Source organism: Rhinoderma darwinii, chromosome 4, assembly GCF_050947455.1.
Source record: "Rhinoderma darwinii isolate aRhiDar2 chromosome 4, aRhiDar2.hap1, whole genome shotgun sequence".
Lineage (NCBI taxonomy): Eukaryota > Metazoa > Chordata > Amphibia > Anura > Rhinodermatidae > Rhinoderma > Rhinoderma darwinii.
In genome coordinates this window covers 334,895,954-334,921,160 of record NC_134690.1, presented here as the reverse complement: position 1 = coordinate 334,921,160, position 25,207 = coordinate 334,895,954, and the positions used below count along the sequence as shown (strand labels likewise).

The window sequence follows — 25,207 nt, the reverse complement described above, 5'->3', positions numbered from 1 at the left end:
ATGGAGCTGCCGGTCCTCACATGGTCACGCAGCCTCGAGTCAAAGCCTGGCTTGGGAATCCCAAACCCCTCACACTACCGGAACCCTGCCTAGGATTCGTAAGGTAGGGGCTTTGGTCGGGAGCTAAGGGACCTCTCGTTAGAGAGGTAATTAGACTAGGCACATAGGGGGAATAGAAGGGAGAGTGCACGGACTCCCCGACTTCGCCCCCTGCCCGAGTTTATCCAGGAGCGATGCCTCTCTGCTCCTGACCCTGTAGGGACAGGAAAAACACTGGCAAGTGGGTGGTGGGAGAGGCCTTTTAACCTTTCTGTCTTCCTGTCCCTATAGAGGTCAATAGGGCAACCTCCTGTGGTGCTGTCATGAGGGATGTACTGGAAAAACTGATCCATTGAGTTCTATGGGAGCTGTCTGGCCGTGAAAATAGCCAAAAATAGGACTTGATATTGATAACAGTATTCACGGTAAAGAAAATGGCCATGTGCATACACCTATAGAATTTTGTTGTTGTGAAAATGACCGCGTGATGGCCGTTAAAAAAACGGCCATCACACGGCCCTTTTTTCACTGTCGTGTGAATGTAGCCTTAGCGTCATTCAGATGAATGGAACGGATTTTCATTTACAGATATTTCTGCAAATAATCTGCCGCGTGTATATTTAATCTTAAAGGGGTTTTCCAGTCCCTAAAAATTGATGGCCTATCCTCAGGAAAGGCCATCAATAGCTGATGGGTCGGGGTCCGACTCCCGGGACCCCTGCCAATCTGCTGTGTTGAATGGTGTGCAGCGCTTGTACGAGCGCTGCTTCCACTTCATTTCTCCTTGCGACTGTGAATGGTCGACACATATGTAGCGGCGATTCACAGGTATTGCATCCTCGTCTCCCATTTACTTCAATTGGAGAAAAGGCTGCAATGCCTGTGAATCGCCACTGCATCCTTGTCAACGATTCACAGTGAACAAGTAGAAATGAAAGGGAAGCAGCGCTCGTACAAGCGCTGCACCCTGTTCAAAACAGCTGATCGGTGGGGTTCCCTAGAGTCGGACACCGACCCATCAGCTATTGATGGCCTGTCCTGAGGATAGGCCATACATTTTTAGGGTTTGGACAGCCCCTTTAAGGTGGCCATAAACTTTAGACTAACATCAGCCAAACCCGCTGATTTCGGCAGGACCGGACAACCATTTAATGTGTATTAGCTCATTGGCCGACGTTCATTCTGCAGATGGCAGGAAAAAAAGGTGCGTATTTTTTGGACCAAAGCATTTCAAATCCTGCTACGGAAAGTGGACTGAATTGCTGCGTTTTTCATAGGAAATGTCTCCATCTTCTAACATTGGGAAAAACGCAGCAAGTTACGCACTATTTTCTGCCACAAAAACCGTAGGAAGTGGTGTATTGTTGCCGCAGCGGAAAGCCTTTGACTTTCAACGGAATTGCTGCAGAAATTTTCTGCAGCAATTCTGTTGTGTCTAGACAAGCCCTTAAAGACTTTTGACTGCAGAAAATGGTGCGGATTTTGCGGCGTTTTTCTCAATGTTGAGAGATGGTGACGTCCCATCTGAAAAACGCAACAATTCAGTCCACTTTCCGAAGCAGGAATTCACATGCTGTGGTCCAAAAAATACGCACCGTGGGTCAATTTCTGCTCGGAAATTTTACGCAGCGTGTGGATGAGATTTGTTAAATGTCAACCAATTTGCTGCTACTGTATTCTGCTGCGTATTTTCCATCCGCAATTCTGGACGGAAAATATGCAGCAATTCCGTTATGTGTGGACAAGCCCTTACTGATACATTTGAGTCACTTCTGATTTAAACGCATGGTGTGAATAGAATTCAGTGCTGAGATCCTCCAGAAACACTGATATTAGCAGTCTCATACTGGAGTCAGTGCTCCTGCCATACAAGTCTATGAGAGGCTGTGCTGTTTCTATTGGAGTCTCACCGCCTGTCAGCTCCAGGTGACGGTCCCCATGTAGAGTCCACAGGCTGCTGCCGGGTCTGGGTGTTCCACAGAGAACGCTCCCTCCCCTCCTCCTCCCTGCACCAACAGCTAAACCCCCACCCACCCACAGCTGAGGAGAGCACGCCGCCGCCCTCCCCCATCACACACATCAGCAGCTCTCTCCTCCTCACACACTGGACTTATCCGGGGACGCGGCACACAGCCCGGGCGGGAGGAGAGCGCAGGACGGGGCAGACACCGCTGAGAGGAGACGTGCACATTAGAGGGAATGACAACGGCGACAGACACATAGAAGACGAGGCTCTTCCTACTCTGAGGAGCTACATAGCCGCCGTGTCCAGGAGGAGCTGTGAGTATTATGTGAGGGGACAGTGGCCACCCGCCCGCCGCCTATTGTGTCTGGGGGTCCCGATTTCTGGGCAGCCCCGTCCTCCAGGCCACACACACTAATAGGACAGGGCTTGTGACTTGTAGCGAGTCTGACATCAAACGGCCGCGAGACCACGTTATTTGCCTGCTGACGGATTCTGGGGGTCACATACAGTTTTTTTCAATTAAATATTACATTGGCGCTTACCATAGACAGAGCAATTTTTCACAGAACATGACACATAGACACGCGTTAACTATAACTATTATGTGTAAAACATTATAACTATTGTGTATTGTACCATAACGGTCTGGTCCACTCAGTGGGACGCGGTTTTTTTGGACCTCAAAAATGTTTTGTGTCGTAGTCCCTTAAGTCAGACCGCTGGAAATAAAAGGGATTTTATATTCCTAAAAGCGCAAAATAGCAAACTTTATCATTTATGTACATTATTCTTCTGCCCCGGTGCCATCCTAGTGATCTCACGTGACATGACGGGCAGTCGCTGCCACAATCACCGACTTATATTGTCGTCCACGATGACATGGCATCATTATGGATAGAACCTGAAGTTCTGGTGGCAAGAACAGCACAGCATGAAACCGGACCGACCCCGTGAGCCCTGTCCGTCAAAGTGGCAGGAGGGTTCATCGAAAAGATTTGTTTTTAACCCCGTCTGAGGGTTGTCCACGTGAGAACCTTCTTGGGGCTTCATGTAGCGTCGCTCATCGTTTACATAGAGCGCATACTTATTTCCGTGCCATAGGGCAGTTGAGTGGGTACAAATGTCCACGCTAGTTTAGCTTTATTAGAGCGATGTCCATAGTGCAACCTGCGGTTTTGCAATGGTCCCATCATTCCAATTTATTGTAGTCATATGATCATATTAATCTGATGGCAGCCTGGTGCTTGCCAGCTTGGCTGTGTCCTCGTGGGCATCAGGCTTAAGTCTATAGTGTCCTTACCAGTTATAAATGGTTGTGCGGTCTCCAGACGTAGTGATGTTCCGTTATCCCTACCCTTGAGGTTAGTGCTCTTATATTAACCTTACATGACTCTGATTCCTTAAAGGAGCAGAACACTCGCTTCTTGTCTGGATTTCTGTGATTGGCCTCTGATTGGAGAAATCTCTTTCCATGAGCCGTTTCAGCGTCTGTACATTGAGTTGTCGCGCACAGGATGACTGCGGAGTGCTCGGCTGGAATATTGCATTGATATGCTTTGCTGTATAGCTGGGCTGGACAGACGGTGCATTCATTATTAATGTGCCTATCGTTTTGTTCTGATGAGGACGTGCAATAATCCTTGTAAATGAAGTCGCCATGTTCAGAATGATGGCTAGATTTATTATATTCTGCTCAATTTGATCAGTAACCTATAAGTAGCATAACACCAGTATACAAGTTATTATTCAGTGGAGTGACCAGCAGGACGTCATCTCTACAACCAGCCCGGCCAAGGCAGGAGACGGCAGGCTCAAAGGGAGAGGGCAAAATTCCAGCCAGGTGTAATGAACAGTGTTGCGATTTGCTAGATTCTATTTGTTTAATATAGGACGCTGTTATTTGTCTATGTTCATACACATCAAATGGAAAGAAATGACTGATCCGCTGTGATAGCAAGAAATGTAGAGAAATAGGTTTCACCTTTTGCTATAGGCTTCATGGTGACTCAAGACCGCAGACGGGTTTGCTTGCCAGGGAAGATTACAGATACTAGTGAAGTAGCCACCCTGTGTGACCGCCAGCTGCAAGTCCCTTAAAGTGACATTCTGGGCAGAGGGTTATGTTACGTAAAACAGTCGGTGGCTGTCAGGGCACGCTGGGAGTTGTAGTTTTGCGACAGCTGGAGAGCCGCAGGTTGGGGAACACTGCATTAGAGCCATCAGTGTATTGAGCGGGTGGGAATGGATGTTGGCGTAACATCAGCCACATAGAATGCAGTAGTCTAGTCCACGTCTCTAAACCAGGACGGCACGTGATGCTAGACGGTTCCTCTATTGAGCGGGTGGGCAGAGGCTGCTAATGTCACTCATCTGTGTTTACCTGCCCTCTCCAGTCTGCAGTTCTGGATCACAGAGACCAGAGCATCTGATGCCAGACGTGGCGGATACTTTACGCTGCGGGTTTCATACTTTGTATTACAAATCTGCATGCGTTTAACAACAGAATAGGCATGATGTAGATCTGAAAATCCGCAGCGTTTCCTGAATACTGCATGGATTTATTTTTTCTGCTACATGTACATGGGGTTTTAGTGTACTCTATCCATGACAATTCTGCCACGTCTGAACCCTTAGGGTATGTTCACACGCTTTACACAAAACATCTGAAATACAGAGCTGGTTCCAAGGGGAAAAAAAGCCCCTGGTTTTCAGCCGTTTTAGGAGCTGTTTTTCTATTGAGTCAATGAAAAACTGCTCCAAAAATGGCTGAAGAAGTGACATTCACTTCTTTTTATAATCTGTTTTTAAAAACAGCCGCGTAAAAAACGCCTCGTGGGAACGGAATGCCGTTTTTCCCATTGAAATCAATGGGCAGATGTTTGGAGGAGTTCAGCCCCTGCATTTTTAGCCGTTTTTCGGGGCTTTTACGGCACAAAAACATACCCTTATTCTTTTTGTGTTTTTATACTTCTATAGGGGGCACCAAATGACTGTGCTATAAACATTACATTTCTCCTCTGTCTATGGGGTCTGGCCAATGTCTCCTACTGAGGGGGGAAACAAGGATCAGTTTTGATCTGGCATGTGCTTATCTCACGCTCCTTACTGCAATAACATGCACATTGGGCCAATATTTTTAGGGGTCGGATAGGATACTGGTTTGGTTAACCGCTATGTCTATGGCAAGCGTTAGGAAGTGGGGTTACATCCAGAAACAACATACTTGATAAAGTACGGAGGATAAACAGCATATGGTCCTCCTCTGTTTTACTGGAATGCATATATAAACATAACCATACTTTGTACACGTCCTACAACTTATGTCTGTATGCAAGTGTGACCACAGATGTGTTCAACTTGAAAAGCACCGTCAGACACTGGCTCTACAGCAATTTCATATGGATAGAATCCATATGTAAATATGGCATTAGGGGCGATCAAACAAATAGGGCCCCTAAGGTTGGCTATAGACCTATAAAAAAAAAACTGTCGCTGAAACAATCCTTCGGTTTGCCAGCTATCTCCCCCTGACTCCATAATAAACATGGCCATTCTGTGCTTGATGAAAAAGCATGTTATTTCCATGGTGGGAGCTGAGATAAGCGATCGCCGGATACCTCAGGTACCACTTGTTATTGGGAAACAATCCGACCTTATATGCTGAAATGCAACCTCTCTGATCCTTTTTTCCTGTCGGATACGGCAACACGCGAGATCAGACAAAAATGTCATGTGTATGGCTGGTTTAAAGGCTATGTACACCTTTTTATTGGAAGATTTTTTTTTCAAATGGACTTTTTTTTTTATTATTATTAAAAAAAAACAAAAAAAAAACTTGTATTTATCCTGTATACATATAACCTGTATCGTTCTCTTTCAGCCGAATCAGTCAGTTCAGGTGAACTGACGGTTCAGCTGCGAGCGTCTCTGACACAGGATCCAGCTAATATATATCACATTTAGTTCATAATGTGATCGATATTAGCTGGATCTACCTGCTCTCAGGCGATTCGCCCGTTCAGCATAACTGATTCGGCTGAGAGAACGATATAACTTCTATGATAAAGAATAAAAGTAAATTTGAAAATTGCTTAAAAACACATAAAACATTGATTTAATAATGAAAATTTAAAAAATCCTTCTAAAGTTGTACATAACCTTTTAAGGTTTCACTACAAGAAATTATCTTTCTAATAAAGCTGCAGATCTGGCTTCTAAAAAATCCTCAGAAAACGGGGGAATTTGCAGACGGTGACACATTTGATGTGGCATTACATGTAAACTATGATATTCATATGCCCTTAAAGGGCTTTCTTCATGGGCAGATCTCCTGGCATAGATGTTCATTGTTGTGGATTCCTGTGCACAGGAGGTGGTGACCGCCGCTATGATCTCCACAAAGTGGCACCTCGAGTGGTTGTCACTTGGGAATGAAGGTATTCATACCACGGTATAGCATTCTCAGTGCACGATATGCACCTACTCGAGGTACGATCATCAGTTATGATCTCCACCATGAGAGGAAGTATCTGCTGACCACAAAGCCAACAACTAAATGGAGCTGGTAATAATCCTGTGTATCTCCGGAGTGTCCTAATTATTACCTGCAGGTATATGAGTCCCTATCGGCCTAATCTGAGGTCTTATGTATAAACTCCACTGGCTGAAATGTTACTGGAACAAGTAGCCAGTCATGTATTTGCTTCTGAAGTAGTGTATCTAGCCCCAATGTATCCAGTTATTCTGTCGCTGGCCTGGAACTTCTGTTATTCGGTAGATTTGTGTATGATAATGTACACGGTCCTAAAACAATATGGCGCGTGTTCAAATAAAAGTTGTTCAATATACCATAACAGAGCGGTCCCGGGAACACGGAACTTATTTCTGAAGCCGGTCCCTGACGCATTTCTAGTTCCTTTAGTTACCTGGTTACTACAATGACCCTTATGTAGCAAAAACAAAGTGCTGTAATTGCAATGCTTTTAATATTTTACATATGTTTGTAATTCTTCAGGAGGAATATTTGTTCCTGCGGTCATCAGAGTCCACGTAATGAGTGGGTCCCACACAGCTGTTGCTCCGCTGACCCCTTGCATGGAGGGATTGCCTCCCCTGCCAAAGAGCCTTAGTGGTCTCCTAAACTCAAGTGGAGGGTCAGGCTGGCGAGACCTGGAGAGAGTCTACGCACAGAAGTCTCGTATTCAAGATGACCTGAGCCGTGGAGGGTCAAGTGGCAGCTCTCAAGCTCACCCAAAGCCGCCAAATTTAGACGCAGCACTGGCTTTACTTAGGAAAGAAATGGTGAGTTAACCCTTTACTTTGTATACGCAGGCAAACAAGTGTCTAGACGCTGTTATGCCTCACACTTTATCATGTGCATAAGGTCTTTCAATGCAAATGGCCAAGTTGTCACTTTTGCCTACAACCACATTTTGATATCCATGTATAGAAGATGCTCTATAACATTAAACCCTGCAGCTATATGCAGTACCAATGTAATTGATATTTTCTTTATTACTGAAATGTCTTGCTCTTAAAAGATTTCGATTATGTATTCACACGCTCTACTAATCCCTCCTTCCTGATCTTCTGAAAGGAGTGAAAATGATACCAAACATAGGTGGTATTCAAATAGTTGCGGAAATTATTCATATTTTTTTAGCCTAATTTTGTTACAAAAACTACTTTGGAAAATGCTCTGGGGCAGTCTAGTGGTTTATAGGAATTTTCCACCAGAGACATTGATGGCATAACAATTGTATAAGCCATCAATGTCTGATCAATATCCCCTTCCTCATGCTCCCAAGAACAAAGGTGAAGGCCCCTTCTAATTTTTCTGTGCAGAGAGCAGGTTCTAAACTTAATAAACAAGCAGTAAGCTCCTACTAGTGATGGCTGAGGGTAGTCATCATTTTATAATTTAAAGGGATATTACTCCCATCGCACAAATCGATGGCATATTGCTAGGGAATTTATTAAGACTGGCGAAGCCTCTGATGTCACTGTCCATATTCGGACAATGATGGCAGGATTATCAACCATGGAGTCCTTGGCCAGAGCCTCGCAAGCAGAGTGACGGTAGGGGCTTCCCCAGGGTCAGAATCCCAGGCCATGCAATACCTGATGCTCTTCCCGGGGATTCCGGCCCTGGGAAAGCTCCCCAAGGTATGCTTTTAACACATACATGTGACTGATGCCATGCAGCGGCATTTGTCACACACATGGATGTCACGATACCAGAATTTGGACTTCGATACCAATCGTTTGTGTAGTATTGCGATTTCGATACCAAAACAATACTTTGCCAACGGTAATAAAAAAAAAAATGCAGGAAGTGAGTGACGTCACAGCGTGATCTCTCGAACACGCTGTGTGTCTGCACTGCCAGAAGCTGGGCGTTCTGAAGAGAAGTGGATGATACTTCTCGTCAGAACGCCCAGCTAGTAAAAGTAGTAAAAACGCCCCGATGTACGCACATAATACACGCCCACTTGGACTTTTACTTTAAACACGCCCAGTTGGACTTTTGCAAGCCTCATTTGCATAAATACAAAAATGGTCATAACTTGGCCAAAAAGACTCGTTTTTTTTAAAAAAAAACGTTACTGTAATCTACATTGCAGCGCCGATCTGCTGCAATAGCAGATAGGGGTTGCAAAATCTGGTGACAGAGCCTCTTTAATATTACTTTGTTTTTACTTTATTTTTAAACTTTAATGTACTTGCATATATTTATATGCCAGTACGTTAGCCTGTGTACGGATAGTACACAGACAGTTGTTAGGACATACCTAAGTATGCCCTAACAACAGGAAATATGGTAATACAGCCCTGGGGTCCTTCATTAGACCCTGGGCTGTCTGCCCATATATGGTATGTCGCGCAATTGCGTCACAGGGATTCCTGTGATGCGATAGAAGTGGCATTCCCTTTTCTCATTTTCCCCTGTATTCTGCAGTCCGCTTTGATCGCAGCATTCAGGGGAATAACGGCGGAGTGAAGAGGTTTCTCTGATCTCCGCCGTTATAGAGCGGGGCTGCGGCTGTGTAATACAGCCATTGCCCCGCTCCTGACATAAGTGCACGCGCAGTCAACATGAGGAGATGCGGCCGACGCTGCACTAATGAGCGGTGGTTCAGGCACTGAGGACAGAACATGGGGGTGTTTTGTAGTGCGTCCGCCATGTTCTGTCTTCAGTGCCGCCGCTCATTAGTGCAGCGCTGGCCACATCGCATCATCCTGACAGCGCACACTTGTCAGGAGCGGGGCAATGGCTGTATTACACAGCCGCAGCCCCGCTCTCATACATTCATGTGTTTACTATACTTAGCTGCGTAGCCGAACAGCTTAGTATCGAAATAACCGTATCGAACCGTTTGGGGGTGCACGGTATCTAAACCGTATCAAAGTTTCGATGCATCGTGCATCCCTAGTCACACACAGGCTCTCGTGTAAAAAAAACAAAAAACGTATACTGCAGTGTTTTTGTTTTTTTAACGTGATCCCTAAGGATAGAGTAGCGTAGTATACTAGGTTATTCCATCCTCCCAAAAAAATGTATAGTGGCGTATAACAACCCAACAGAGGCCAAAAGGACGCTCTGTCCCAATGTGCACGCTAAGCGTAGGGTCAAAATGTGATGTGAACAGGCCATTATTTTTCTTCTCTGTTGAACAACTGGATCCAGACGGATCCATTTTATTGTACAATACAAGTATATGGCTACAGGATAAGCATCCTGTTGTGCCCTTTTGTTTAACCCCTTAAGGACCCAGCCACTTTTGGACCTTATGACACAGCCTAATTTTTTAAATCTGACGTGTCACTTTATGTGGTAATAACTCTGGAATGTTTTTACCTATCCAAGCGATTCTGATATTGTTTTCTTGTGACATATTGTACTTTGTTAGTGAAAAAATTTGGTCGATAAATTCAATATTTATTTGTGGAAAACACCACATTTTAGAGAAAATCTGCAAAAATTAGCATTTTTCTAAATTCAAATATATCTGCTTATAAGACAGATACCACACAAAATAGTGACTAGTTAACATTTCCAATATGTCTACTTTATGTTTGCATCATTTTTTGAACATCCTTTTATTTTTCTAGGACGTTACAAGGCTTAGAACTTTAGCAGCAATTTCTCACATTTTCAAGAAAATTTGAAAAGGCAATTTTTTTAGGGAACAGTTCAGATCTGAAGTAGCTTTGAGGGCCTTATATATTAGGAACCCCCACAAATCACCCCATTTTAAAAACTGCACCCCTTAAAGTATTCAAAACAGCATTTAGAAAGTTTCTTAACCCTTTATGCGTGTCACAGGAATTAAAGCAAAGTGGAAGGGAAATTTGCAAATTTTATTTTATTTGCAGAAATTCCATTTTAATCCATTTTCCCTGTAATACCGAAGGTTTTTACAAGAGAAACACAACTGAATATTTATTGCCCTGATTCTGCAGTTTTTAGAAATATCCCACATGTGGCCCTAGTGCGCTACTGGACTGAAGCAAAGGAGCACCTAGTGGATTTTTCGGCCTTCCTTTTCTTAAATTATATTTCAGGCACCATGTTGGGTTAGAATAGGTCTTGTGGTGAAAAAACAAAGGAAACCCCCCAAAAGTGACTCCATTTGGGAAACTACACCCCTAGAGAAATTCATCTAGGGGTGTCGTGATCATTTTGACCACACAGGTGTTTCATAGATTTCATTAGAATTGGGCAGTGAAAATGAAAAATGACATTATTTTTCAATAAGATGTAGCTTTACCTCAGAATTTTTTATTTTTTCAACAAATAAATGAGGAAAAGCACCCCAACATTTGTAAAGCAACTGCTCCAGAGTACGGAAATACCCCATATGTGGTAATAAACCACTGTATGAATACACATCAGGGCTCAGAAGGGAAGGAGCGACATTTAGCTTCTGGAGTACAGATTTTGCTGGATTAATTTCTCGGCACCATGTCTCATTTGTAAAGCTCCCAAGGTACCAGTACAGTGGTAACCCCCCAAAAGCTACTCCATTTGGGAAACTACACCCCTAGAGGAATTCAACAAGGGGTGTAGTGAGCATTTTGACCCCCCCCCCCCCCCAGGTGTTTCATAGATTTCATTAGAATTGTGCAGTAAAAATTACATTTTTTTCCACGAAGATGTAGCTTTAGGTCAAAATGTTTCATTTTCTCATCAAATAAAGGAGAAAAGGCACCGTAACATTTGCAAAGCAACTTCTCCAGAGTACAGCAATACCCCATATGTGGTAATAAACCACTGTATGAATACACATCCGGGATCAGAAGGGAAGGAGCTCCATTTGGCGAGCAGATTTTGCTGGATTGGTTTTTCTGCACCATGTCGCTTTTGCAAAGCCCCTTGGGTACCAGTACAGTGGAAACTACCCAAAAGTGACTCCATTTGGCAAACTACACCCATTGAGGAATTCATCTAAGGGTATAGTGAGCATTTTGACCCCACAGGTGTCTCATAGATTTTATTACAAATGGGCAGTGAAAATGAAAAATTACATTTATTTTCCAATAACACGAAGCATTAGTTCAAAGTTTTTAATTTTCTCAACAAATAAACGAGAAAAAGCACCGTAACACTTGTAAAGCAACTTCTCCGGAGTACGGAAATACCCCACATGTGGTCATAAACTGCTATTTGGACACACAGCAACGCTCTAAAGGGAAGGAGCTCCATTTAGTATTTGGAGTGGAGATTTTACGAGATTCGTTTTTTGACACCATGTTGCATTGAGCTATAGTACCAGTACAGAGGTATTCCCGAAAAATGACCCCATTTTGGAAACTAGATCCCTCAAAGAATATATCTAGGGGTGTAGTGAGCATTTTGACCGCACAAGTGTTTTGCAAAAATGAGTAAACAATAGATGTTGCACATTGAAAATTGCTGTTTTCCACAGATATGCCATTTCAGTGCCCAATGTGTTGTGCCAAGCTTGTACCACCGTAGACACGCATTCCATAAATTGTTAAGCGGGTTCTCCAGAATACAGTAATACCCCATATGTGGTCATAAATTTCCGTTTGGGTACACTGCCAGGCTCAGTTGGACCACCATTTGGCTTTTGAAGTGCAGATTTTGCTTGGTGTATTAGTGGTATTTCAGCTTATAATGTGGGGGCATATGTGAGCTGGGCGGAGTACATCAGGGTATATGTGAGCTGGGCGGAGTACATCAGGGTATATGTAAGCTGGGCGGAGTACATCGGGGTATATGTAAGCTGGGCGGAGTACATCGGGGTATATGTAAGCTGGGCGGAGTACATCGGGGCATATGTAAGCTGGGCGGAGTGCATCGGGGCATATGTAAGCTGGGCGGAGTGCATCGGGGCATATGTAAGCTGGGCGGAGTGCATCGGGGCATATGTAAGCTGGGCGGAGTGCATCGGGGCATATGTAAGCTGGGCGGAGTGCATCGGGGCATATGTAAGCTGGGCGGAGTGCATCGGGGCATATGTAAGCTGGGCGGAGTGCATCGGGGCATATGTAAGCTGGGCGGAGTGCATCGGGGCATATGTAAGCTGGGCGGAGTGCATCGGGGCATATGTAAGCTGGGCGGAGTGCATCGGGGCATATGTAAGCTGGGCGGAGTGCATCGGGGCATATGTAAGCTGGGCGGAGTGCATCGGGGCATATGTAAGCTGGGCGGAGTGCATCGGGGCATATGTAAGCTGGGCGGAGTGCATCGGGGCATATGTAAGCTGGGCGGAGTGCATCGGGGCATATGTAAGCTGGGCGGAGTGCATCGGGGCATATGTAAGCTGGGCGGAGTGCATCGGGGCATATGTAAGCTGGGCGGAGTGCATCGGGGCATATGTAAGCTGGGCGGAGTGCATCGGGGCATATGTAAGCTGGGCGGAGTGCATCGGGGCATATGTAAGCTGGGCGGAGTGCATCGGGGCATATGTAAGCTGGGCGGAGTGCATCGGGGCATATGTAAGCTGGGCGGAGTGCATCGGGGCATATGTAAGCTGGGCGGAGTGCATCGGGGCATATGTAAGCTGGGCGGAGTGCATCGGGGCATATGTAAGCTGGGCGGAGTGCATCGGGGCATATGTAAGCTGGGCGGAGTGCATCGGGGCATATGTAAGCTGGGCGGAGTGCATCGGGGCATATGTAAGCTGGGCGGAGTGCATCGGGGCATATGTAAGCTGGGCGGAGTGCATCGGGGCATATGTAAGCTGGGCGGAGTGCATCGGGGCATATGTAAGCTGGGCGGAGTGCATCAGGGCATAATAGGATGAAGTAATAAATGGGGAGAATGAATAATCCATGGATTGGTGTGGTACGCTTTGAACCAATCCTTTATGCACTGTCCGGGATTATTGGGTATTATACAAAATATCTGCGCTCCAGTGTTGCCTTATATTTGACTTCTTCACTAGCCCTATAAGCCGCACAAGGCCCTAAAGTTTCCTCATCTCCACTGCATCTACGGGGTCCACCTGTGGGGTCCAGCAAATGACGATGTGGATATTTAGTGAAACTCTACTGGACCTAAAAATGAGTCTGGGCCGTCATTTTGCATCATTTGCGTTTTGAGAGTCATAACGTGTTATTTTTCCGGTGACGGAGCTGTGTGAGGGCTTGTTTTTTGTGGAACGAGCTGTAATTTTTTTATTGGTTTCATTTTGGGGCACATGCGTTTTTTTTTTTTGTTTTTTTTACAGTGTTCGCCGTGCAGTATAAACAACATGTTAACTTTATTCTGCGGGGCGATACGATTATAGCGACACCAAATTTATATAGTTTTTTTACGTTTCGCTGCGTTCCCACAATAAAAATACTCTCTTCTAAAAAAATCATGTTTTAGTGTCGCCATTTTCTGTCAGCCATAACTTTTTTTTTATTTTTTCGTTGATATCGCTGCGGGACGGCTTGTTTTATGCATGAAAAACTGTAGTTTCTATTGGTACCATTTTGCGTTACTTGCAACTTTTTGATCACTTTTTATTACATTTTTTTTGAGACAAGATGACAAAAAAGAAAATGCTGTCATTGTTTTTTATGAAAAAATGTTACGGTGTTCACCGTGCAGTAAAAATGTGATATTTTTATAGATCAGGCCGTTCCGAACGCGGCGATACCTATTATGTATATATATTTTTTTTTTTATATTTTCATTTTTTTTTTTTGAATAATAAAGGAGTTAATCAGGGAAACAGGACAAATGTTGTTTTTATTATTTATTTATTAACTTTTATTTTTATTTCACTTTTTTTTTAAAATTTTTTTCTTTTACACTGACCTGGGGACTTGAGGATCTGGTCTTCTGATCCCCGCTATGATGCACTGCACTACTTATGTAGTGCAGTGCATCGTAACTGTCATTTTTAATTTGACAGTTAGCGTATTAGGTCCTGCCTCGGCAGGACCTAATAGGCTACCGTACCTTGGCAACCAGGAAGCCTAGTAACGGCTTCCTTGTTGCCATAGCAACAATCGCCACCCGCGATCCATCGCGGGGAGGCCCGGGGGGTACAGAGGGAGCTCCCTCCCTCTGTAAACCACTTCAATGCGGCGGACGTCATTGACAGCCGCATTGAAGGGGTTAAATGGCTGCGATCGGCGGTAACAGCCATTGCAGCGGCATGTCAGCTGTGTATAACAGCTGCAAGCAGCTGAAGATAAAGTGCGCACAGCGCCTGTGCACGCTTTATCTACAGGGAGTGACTGTACGCTCGTGTGTGGGAACTCACTTAGATTTTGGACGTACAGTCACGCCCGTGTGCGGGAAGGGGTTAGGCCTCATGCACACGACCGTATTTTTTCCCACCCGTAAATACTGGCGTAAATACGGGTCCGGTGTCACACGTATTCCACCCGTTTTGCACCAGTATTTACGAACCCGTGCCCGTAAATATGGGTCCGGTGTCACCCGTATTCCACCCGTATTTACGGGCACGTTTTTGGCGGCAAAATAACACTGCACAAATCGGCAGCCCCTTCTCTCTATCAGTGCAGGATAGAGAGAAGGGACAGCCTTTTCTGTAATAAAAGTTAAAGAAATTCATACTTACCCGGCCGTTGTCTTGGTGACGCGTCCCTCTCTTCACATCCAGCCCGACATCCCTGGATGACGCGGCAGTCCATGTGACCGCTGCAGCCTGTGATTGACCTGTGATTGGCTGCAGCGGTCACATGGCCTGAAACGTCATCCAGGACGTCGGGCCGGATGTCGAGAGAGACGCGTCACCAAGGCAACGGGCGGGAGACCGGACTGGAGGAAGCAGGAAGTTGTCGGTAAGTATGAACGTCTTTTATTTTTATTTTTTACAGGTTTATACTGATCGGTAGTCACTGTCCAGGGTGCTGAAAGAGTTACTGCCGATCAGTTAACTCTTTCAGCTCCCCGGACAGTGACTATTTACTGACGTCGCTTAGCATGAGGCCTTAATGTCCTTTTTTTTCCAGTAAACTTGCAATTTAAGGCTCTGTTCAGATCTGCGTTGTTCGTTTCCGTTGTTCTGCACTGTCATAGTAGCAGAACAAAAATTACGACCGTGACTGATCCATCGCGTGCCTGAAGCAATCGGTGCCTGACAGATCCCGTTGACTATAATGGGTGGTATCTGTTATTTTACCAAACAGTGCGCAGGATGCTATTGTGTCCACCATTTTTGACCGGAGGCTCCGAATGCAAATGTGAGAACGTTGAAAGCGAACACCTTTTTAAAAGAAAAAAACCAACTTGATTCCTTTGGAAACTGTTAAAAACGGATGCAATCGGATCCGTCAAAAGTAATGTTCTTAAAAAAACCTCCTCCTGTTCCGTGTTTAGAAAAAAGTTTCAACAGGATGAAAAAACATGTTGGGAACCTAGCCAGAGATAATTGTAAGAACACTGCGCTGAATGTTAGGGGTCTTGGAGGACGGGCTGCAGAGTCTGGGTCTACTGAAGATTTTCTGTGTCCTCCAGAGAAGTATGAAAGTCTAGAACACCAAGATTTTTTTTTAGAGTAAACCTCATTCTTATTTCTGTCTTTTGCTTTTCAGATCATCCTCCGCTAGGATACTAACTAGTAATTTAGTGGGATAAAGGTCTTAGCTTAAAATAGTAAGTCCTATAATGCCTAGTCCCTAGAATCACGGGGACACGTGAATCATTTCATTTAAAGTAAAGGGACATGCATTGTCTACCGACTGCCTAAGTCTCCGGCTAGGAGCTTAATAGCGGAGTAAGAAGATTGAGAAACAGGATCTGCTATTTTTATACATGGGTCCTTATTATGAAATTAAGAACATTTGTGCCAGGTCTTTAACAGCTCTAGTTAGCAGAGTGCCACCCATATAATTGGGAGATGAGAATGACGCATTAATTGCACATGGCACATTAAAATCCCTGTATTTAATTAAGAACATGATTAACAATCTGGTTATCTTGTATCATACTGTGAAATTTCCCAGAAGAAAGGCATTCGTCAAAGGGCAACCATGGTGTAGTCAGCCGCAGCGTAGTGTTATAATGTGTGGGTAATGGGGCGGTGAAGTGATCCACACGTATCCTGTGTAGGTATTTCATTGGGAGAAGTCGCACATTTTCTCCCCACAGTTCCTGCACAGATGCTTTTTGTGAAAGTTAAGCGAGTCGCTTTCTGTAAACCGATAGGATATCCGTAGAATACGTGATCTAATTGTTTTACCGTTCAGCAGGATAAATAATAGGATATGTCCTGCTTTTGTCAGGTTTTTTTTTTGGAGCCCGTTGAGACAATATGTCGGCGTGTAACTAGCCATATATTATGTCCTGCGTTAATGAATGAAAGGTGTTTGCTGAATGGGCCTATAATTTAGAAGATGCAGTTCTATAAAATGTTTAAATATAATGTATATTATTAAAGATTAACATTCTCAAGTTTATAGTATTTGTTAGGCTTTTTTCACATCATGTTTGTGGTGCACATTGGCATAAACTTTAGCCACCAATAACCCTTGCGGCGCCGCACTTAAAGAGGCACTTTATAGATAATGATCGCATCAGTGCGGGTCCAGTAACGGCTCTCCGGCGTTGAGCTTAGCTGCAATACTCGATCCAGTGCACATACAATGTTGGGGCTTTGACTAATTAAAAGCTTATTGATTTAATCCTTTCACTGCCGGGATAATTTTCAGACTTTTGACAAACGCAAAACTGTTCTTCCTGCCCGTTTAGTAGGAAAAGACCTCCCCCCCCCAAAAAAAATAAATAAGACCCAGCACACGCAGCCTCTCATCAGTAATAGGGGTAATAATGTAAGGAAAAATTCCTGTATCACCCCCAAGGGTGAACTGGAAAGCTGTTTGGGGGTGAGATCGTATCCGTGTGATCTTTCTCCATTCTGTCACTTGCAGCTTCCTACCATCCCTCACTTACAGGAACTAGGAAATTCAACTTTTCATGCTGCTCTCCGGGTTCAAACAAGGACTGCGCCCAGAATATTGGTATATTTGAAAGTTACCATTCTGGGCTTTAATAGGATATTAATATCTCATCTCTAGCCCCTAAATTCTAGCCACGGTAAGCTTTTAAAGTGATGACGTGTTACATATGTTCTTAGCAGTTAAAGGGAACCTGTATTTAGATTTTAGGGCACTAAGCCACCACGGTACAGGTGAAAGGGACTCCTGCCGTCATAAACCTTTTATGGTGCTAGGAGTCCCCGGCTCCCAGTGGAAGTGCTGTTTCCTACCGAACTATACAGTATGGAACAGCAGTTCCGCAGGGAGGCAGAGGTTATGTAGGGTTACTATATGCCCTTATTTTAAAGTATAGATTCGCCCAGTTGTGTATCAGGAAATAACTTGACTAACAATTACTTAATATATACCAATCTGTAAATAGCAGCTTGTATTTGAGGAGGAATTTGAGCTCTGCACAGCCTTGCAGGTAAATTATTCTCAAAACCGTTCTCCTTGTAACTGGAGCAATTTGGATAATAAGAATGTATTATTGAATTACTAAATATGCAAATCCTTAGGCCTCATGCACACGACCATGCTTTTGTGGCTGCATTTTTGCGGATAAATTGCGGACCCATTCATTTCTATGGCCCCATTTACACGATGGTGGATTAAACTGATACATGTGGGGGTCGCAAATCCAGCCGGCAGAAACCCGGGACAAGTCTTTTTACGGTCCGAATTTGCGGATTCACCAATACTGGTGAATTGTTGAGTCCTGATGACACACGGATGCACAACAAAAGTTTTTCTTCTTTTTTTACGGTCCGATGGACCACAACGTACCGTGGTTTTGTGGATCGCAAAACCAATGCAGTCGTGTGCATGAGGCCTTAATATATTAGCTCAGGTTCACCTAAAGTCCCATAAGCATTTTCCAATGTGAATGAGTGTTTCTGTAGAGCTGGTCCCTGTATTTTCACTTAGAGGTCAGTTGTGACATATTAAAAGCAAAATTAAAGGAACGCCCGTACATAGAAATTTTATTTTAACAGTCCAGCTTCCCCTATTGTAGTCATGCCAAACGGACCTTTTAGTTATATGACCGAATATGAGTTATATTACGTGAGCGTTTCAGATGAGGGATTTTAGTTTACTGAAGTTCAAGGCTCCTTCGTCTTTTTGTGTGTTTTTTCCCTTTGCATGGTTACTGTAAGTCATCACCTCCCCCCAATGGTTTTAGGTTACTTAATTTCTTGATTATTATCTTGCTGACATAGAACTTCAACCAAACAGTAAAAATTAGCTTCTGCATTTTTCTCTTCAGACAGCTGTATTAAATGATTCATGCAGCAGCGTGGACTTATATGGCTGGCATATGGCCAGCTGTCATCTAGGGACATGTTCCTAAGATGATTTCTCAGTGACCATGGCAGATCAGAGATCTGCTGTTGTCACTTAAAGAAGATCTGTCTCCTCTCCTGTCATGTCTATTTTGCTAAATATTTGTATCCCCCATAAAATAATACTGGAACATAATTTCATAACTGTGTTCCAATCCTCTGTTATTCCTCCTAGAAATGTATGAATAAATTGACAATTGGATGCTACCATTTACCTTGTAACACCCAGCTGTCAATGTATTTCTAAAAAGAACCGAAGAACGGCACAACGTAGAGTTCTAAGAAAAAATGCTCCAGAATTGTTTCATGGGGAATACAATAATTTATTAAAACAGACCTGTCAGGAGAGGTGACAGGTCCTCTTTAATGCATGTTTGAGCAGTTACCAGTTAACCAGGAGAACTCTGGGTGACGTTTTATTATGCTCAATGGCAGAAAAAAAGCTGTTCCTTCAGATGACATGAATTCAAGTAGTAGCATATCGAATTTACCTTTTTAAGGTAAATCTCCCACTTCATGGAGACTAGAAGAATCGAAACATTTTTGTAACGTATTTAATAGGTACCAGTGCACAGATCTTCCACTTGGTTAATTTGTCAAAAAGCCGGCCGTGGTTTTAGCTTCTAAGAAGTTGAATCCCCATACAGCTCCTTTTCAGGTTATTAGCTGTCATATACACCAGATTGGAGACCCCTAGTGGTGGAAGTGACTTTTTGTCAAGTTAAACGTGTAGGGAATGAAGTATCTGTTATGTACTAACGAAAAGTATGCTCCGGTTACGATATACTTGTAAATTCTGCAGAGATTTTTAAAATGAGAGGTACTATGCTATTATTTACGTAGAACTATTTGATGCAGTACAATCCGAGAATAGAAGAGTTAAGTAAAGCCTTATAAGACCTAAAGTGGATGATCTATTTGAAAATGTAAGCCTATGTTCACAGTATCGTCATGGCTTCCATTTCTAATTGTAACAGGGATACAAACGGTCATCAATGCAGATGTGAACATAGCCGTATGTTTAAAAGAAAAGGAAAAAAACATTGCCAAACAATAGAAGTTATAAGAGGGGTATTTTGCAAGAAGACCAGGGTAATTTCGTATATGCAGCCTAATCGGACTAGGGTTGTTCACGTCTTGGTACTGCCGGAGTGTATAACTGACAGCACGCGGACTGAACACTGACCCATTAAAGTCATTGGGCTCATTTACATGTCTGATTTTTTTTTTCTGCACTGACCATCAGTCTGCAGAGAAGATCGCAGCATGCACTAGCGTGGTCCAATTCTCACGTTCGACTCGCCCTAATTAAAATCACCTGGGCCAAATTTTTCTTTCTGGTTTTACTTGGCACCGGCACTCCACACACTTGGCCCAGGTAATTTAAATTAGGGAATGACTTCATAAGTGTTCCTGCTCTTGTGCTTTGTTGGTCCCTGGGAGGGCATGGTAAGGTGAGCTTATGCAATCTGTTCACATGTTGTGGTTTCTGTTGCTGTAGTGCTGCACTTGTGGAGAGACAAGAGCTCAGTGCCAAGGAAGCTTGGCGTGGCCTAGTAGCATGGGTGCTTTTGGGCCTCTAGGCTGCTCCCTCTGCGGGAGCGGCATACCTCCCAACTTTTGAATTCGGAAAAGAGGGACATTTTAAGCCACGCCCCTAACCACGCCCAATATCCGGCATAAACACATCAAATTACGGCCAGATCCCTCTGCAAACAACACGCGCACATTCTCACTGCGGATCTCTAGACTGTCTGGATATCACAGATTTTATGGATCCGGTTATATCGTCTTTGTGTTAGCCCCTGTAGATCGCGCCACACACAGCCCCTTATATTATGTGCGGAGAACGGTATAGGTAGCCGGCCCCACTGCTGCCACTCTCCGCTCTGCTTTCACTCACCGTCAGAAGAAGGCAGGAGTCTTGCGGCGGTGTTCTCACTGGTGTCGGTGCCGGCCCGGGAGTGGACCAGTCCAGTCACCTGACCGGTGAGGTCAGGTGACTGGACTGGTCCACTCCCGGGCCGGCATCGATCCCAGTGAGAACACCAACTCCTGCCTTCTACTGATCGCTGCTGCAGTCAGCAGCGATCAGCTGTTTTGATGCAGAGCCCAGCGGGACATTTTGAATACCGGCCCATACACGGTGAGACACTGGGACTGTCCCGCCGGAATCGGGACGGTTGGGAGGTATGGAGCGGTGTTATAGTGGCCACCATGAGGTGCTGCAACCAATAGTGTAGGGACCCACTTTAAAGAGGTCGCTGTGAAGTGGCAAGTGGGCTTATACAATTTGATCAAAATGTTACATTTCACGTTCATGTTCACATTTTATAAATTCTTGCCTAGCAGCTATAGATTATAAAGTATATTTTGTGGATGTGCGGTCCATATCTAGTTCTACAATACTAATCTTATTGAGATGTGAATACCAGGCTGGAACTGTTCTACATGCAAATAAAATCAATATAATTTAGTTATTGTGGGTGTTTTGCATAATATATTAGAGAATGTCATAAATGAATGTCGTTTCCAAATATATCGTTGGCAGTAGGAGTGATCCAAACATGCAGATGAGTAGCCACAGGGAATTCAGATTCTCCATGGTTGCACTGAGATCCGGTGGCAAGGGTATAGACAGTGGCTTACACTTAACAGTAAATGAAATGTACCTCAACTGCTTCTCAGCATCTTTTGGCAAACCAGAGAAAATCCAATAGTAACACTCTTAAAACCGCAGGTTCCCTAGGCTTTCATATTCTGTACTAGAGCCTCTGCAAAGCTTCTATTCCTTATAATAGAAGTCTTGGTGACCTGCGCTCTCTATTTTTTCACTTTATAAAAGACTAACCTTACAGACCCTGGGTTGTGCCTGCTGTTGACTTATGATGTGCAGGTAGCCATGTCCTTTATTTTATAAATGTAGCAAGAGGTAGACTTTAAAGGCAATGTGTTGCCAGAAAAACATGTTTGTTTTTTTTTAATTAAACATTTAGTGTGTAGGTGATTAAACATTGTTCAAATTTTTTTTATTTTTTTCACGAGTCAGGAAATATTATAAATTAGATTCTAATTTATAATATTTCCCATTGCTGGTCACTAGATGGAGCTATTCCCAAAATTGCAGCATTGCAAAATTGGGTAAAAAGCCCTCGCTCTAGTGAGCTCTCAGCATCCCCCCCCCCTCCTTTATCCTGGCTAGTGCCGGGATAAACGAGGGGTTTGAACGGTCTAACCTCCTACACTGTGTGTCGCCATTTTTTGAGCTAACACACAGTGTAGTAGGTTTACATACAGTAGTAAACGTACACAAACACACATTGAAATCTCTTACCTGCTCCTGCCGCCGCGGCTCCCTCCGGCCTGTCCGCTCCGTCTGCTGCCGCTGGTCCAAGTGCACAAGTCCGGAAGCCGCGACCGGAAGTAGTAATCTTACTGTCCGGACGCGACTTCCGGTCCACGGGAAAATGGCGCCGGACGGCGCCAATTTCAAATTGGACTGTGTGGGAGCGGCGCATGCGCAGTTCCCACACAGACGGCGTACACAGAAGTGGATGGGACGGGACCCGTTCCCAGTCCCTATGGGACTGTGGCTGCCGTATTCCATGTCTGTATGCGTCGTTAATCGACACATACAGAAATGGAACAAAAAATGGCAGCCCCCATAGGGAAGAAAAAGTGTAAAAATAAGAAAAAGTAAAACACAAACACACAAATAAATATAAACGTTTTTAATAAAGCACTAACATCTTTAACATATTAAAAAAAAAAATGTGATGACACTGTTCCTTTAAGGCATTGCTATCTGCATTTACTTGAGGTATTTCTAAAGATCTAGTTTCAAAATTCTGCACTGCTACATTTTTTTAAAAATATCTTTTATAGGGCATAAGAGCGCCGTTTTTCTGAAGCACCACTCTAAAGTCCCGTGCATAGATGTAAGCTCCCCCTATTGGTGACGGAATCCTTGCTGACTTCAATCATTTGCCTTAGTCAGGAGATTTGGAGCATTGTAGCAGAAAAATGCCGCCCCGACCGCTATAAAAATATATCAAGAATTTAAAGGCACAGTAGTTGGGCTTATAAACAACATAATAGTAAAAAATGGACATTTACTTTAACCATTTTATGCTCTGACCAGAGGGAGTGTAATTTTGTTTTTGGTTTTTTTTTCAATTTCCGTCAATGACCGTTCAGTCTATTTACTTGCCTTTTCTTAATCTGACGGTTTTCATCTTATGTCTGACACAAAACTGATCAGAAATGCAAATGTACGTATGGCCGATAACATTACAGGCATTTACTAGTGCGCACAGTCAAAAATCTCCAGATGTAATGGGGAGAGAAATAAAAAAACAAAACACCCTAATCTGCTGGGTCAATAATTGGACCATAAACTTTAGGTTAGGTCAGTAATTTTAATAAAGAACATGACAGCCGAAGTCACCCGTTTCCTCGGACATTTAGCTTATGTCTATGGACAACTTTATTATATAAAATAAAAATAAATACTGGAGACTTTGATCTGAGAGATCTGGTATTTTGTGTGCGCGCCCGTCATGTAATGTATTATATTCCTCACGCTGTGTAGTGCATAAATTGGCTTTTTGTTTTGTTTTCCCAGGTCGGACTAAGACAACTTGACATGTCTCTCCTTTGTCAACTGTATTCACTGTATGAATCTATCCAGGAATATAAAGGCGCATGCCAGGCTGCCTCCAGTGCAGAATGTACGTACGCCATGGAAAATGGATTTTTTGATGAAGAGGAGGAATATTATCAAGAAGCCGGTGCCCTTCATAAAGGTGTCAGGGAGGACTCTGAAGGAAACCTCACTCTATCAGTACCCCGTATTTCTAATGATGACTGGATACTGGAGAATATATAATTTTGCCATACGTCCGGAGGGCGTCTCCTGTTATTTTCTAACCGTGTTTTCCCGGAGTTTTTCTTTTTTCTCGAGGAAAGTGGTTTCTTATCATTTAAACATTTTCTGCCATGTTTATAAGGACTGTTCTGTTCCTGCTCACCATTGATGGTGATGATGCTATAAGCAGTGCCGAACATTGTCCAAGTGCCTTTACCATCATAAAAGCACTTCTACTGGAGGAAAGAATTTTTCTAAATCCATATACAATGAGCAGCGCTGGAGACTCAAGTAGTAACAGGACATTAATTATACAGGCTTCCATCATATGCCTTAAATCATTCATAGAGCCATGGCTTATATTAGTTTGAGGGAAATGTCCAGGGGAAGCTCACGTGGTTCTTAGAATTGAATGGTGAGCTCATCTTTGATAGTCTGATTGTGACTCAGACTGGCTAAAAGGAATTACAGATAACTTTACTTACGGGAGTCTAATGGATCGGATTATGTCATTTTATATCGTCATAGGATACACAATCTCTTTTCGTAGGAGAATTGAGTATGTGAAAATTTCCAGTAGGCAATAACATAAGTGAATACAGTCAGTGTGTAGCCTTAACCAGTTCTGATGAGAATGCGGCACAAGACCTGAGCTCCACAAGGGAGTTGTGGTTGTGTGATCGCAAAACTGAAAATGCCCCCCTCCCAAGATGTCCATATACCCGAAAGGCTAATCCACACAGTGCGGATATGCTGTACATTTTCTGTCACTGAAAATCTGCAGTAAAACTGCAATACAAAACTGCAGCTCCTTTTTTTTTTTTTTTTTTTTTTTTTTTTATTTATTTTTTTTTTTTTTCCTTTCCCCCCCCCGCAGTGTGTGGATGAGATTTGTTCAAATCTCAACCACTGTACAACGCTGCAGATTTTCTGTATTGCCTTGGATACCCTTTATAGGACGTATGGATAACTTCTTTATGTCCAAATGCAGATGACTGCGCTTGGATGTTTTCACTACCAAAAACTGCCTGCGTAGCTTATGCCTTTTTAATATTTGACAACCAAAAATGATTACTGCAGAGATTTCCGTCACAATCATGTTCCTAGTGATCTGATGTTTTTGGCTTCTGGCTGGTTCTGGCCACAGAATGGCTATCATCACTGTTATGCTTTAATTCACATATACGAGGAATTCACTTGTGATTTACCAGAAAATACTTCTCTGGATCTCAATCGTATTTTTAACTACATAGTGTAGAAAGCTTATTCTAAAGCGGAATACAATGTTGCGATCTGCTTCCTTGACATTCTTTGGGTATGTACCCCAGAAATGTCCCATTTAATGCCTTGTGAAGTGAACTATTAAGCGCACATGCATATAACCGGGTCTATTCACATTAACTGCAACACATCTGATATTGTATTTTGAGTGTTTTTATGTTCCTCTTTGCATAATGTGTTCTATGCATTAAATAGCAGAAGTACTACACATATAAAACTGGAGGAGACCGTGGGTCTAATGCA

At 43.5% G+C, this 25,207-nt stretch overlaps 1 protein-coding gene across 1 annotated transcript; it reads left to right on the top strand.

Annotated features, from left to right (window-relative positions):
• The first annotated feature begins 1,987 nt into the window (after positions 1–1,987).
• On the top strand, positions 1,988–24,500 carry FAM89A (family with sequence similarity 89 member A). The gene is made up of 3 exons (XM_075864441.1): positions 1,988–2,319; positions 7,020–7,306; positions 23,441–24,500. Exons 2-3 carry the CDS (start codon positions 7,058–7,060, stop codon positions 23,702–23,704), a joined length of 513 nt encoding a protein of 170 aa, XP_075720556.1. The 5' UTR covers positions 1,988–2,319; positions 7,020–7,057; the 3' UTR covers positions 23,705–24,500.
• The last annotated feature ends 707 nt before the right edge of the window (positions 24,501–25,207 follow it).

What these genes read in the sequence shown, in the direction of transcription:
- FAM89A (XM_075864441.1), top strand. Translation starts at nt 7,058, where the DNA reads ATGAGTGGGTCCCACACAGCTGTTGCTCCGCTGACCCCTTGCATGGAG. An exon ending in CTTTACTTAGGAAAGAAATG is followed by an intron (nt 7,307 to 23,440) that starts GTGAGTTAACCC and finishes TTGTTTTCCCAG; the next exon opens with GTCGGACTAAGACAACTTGA.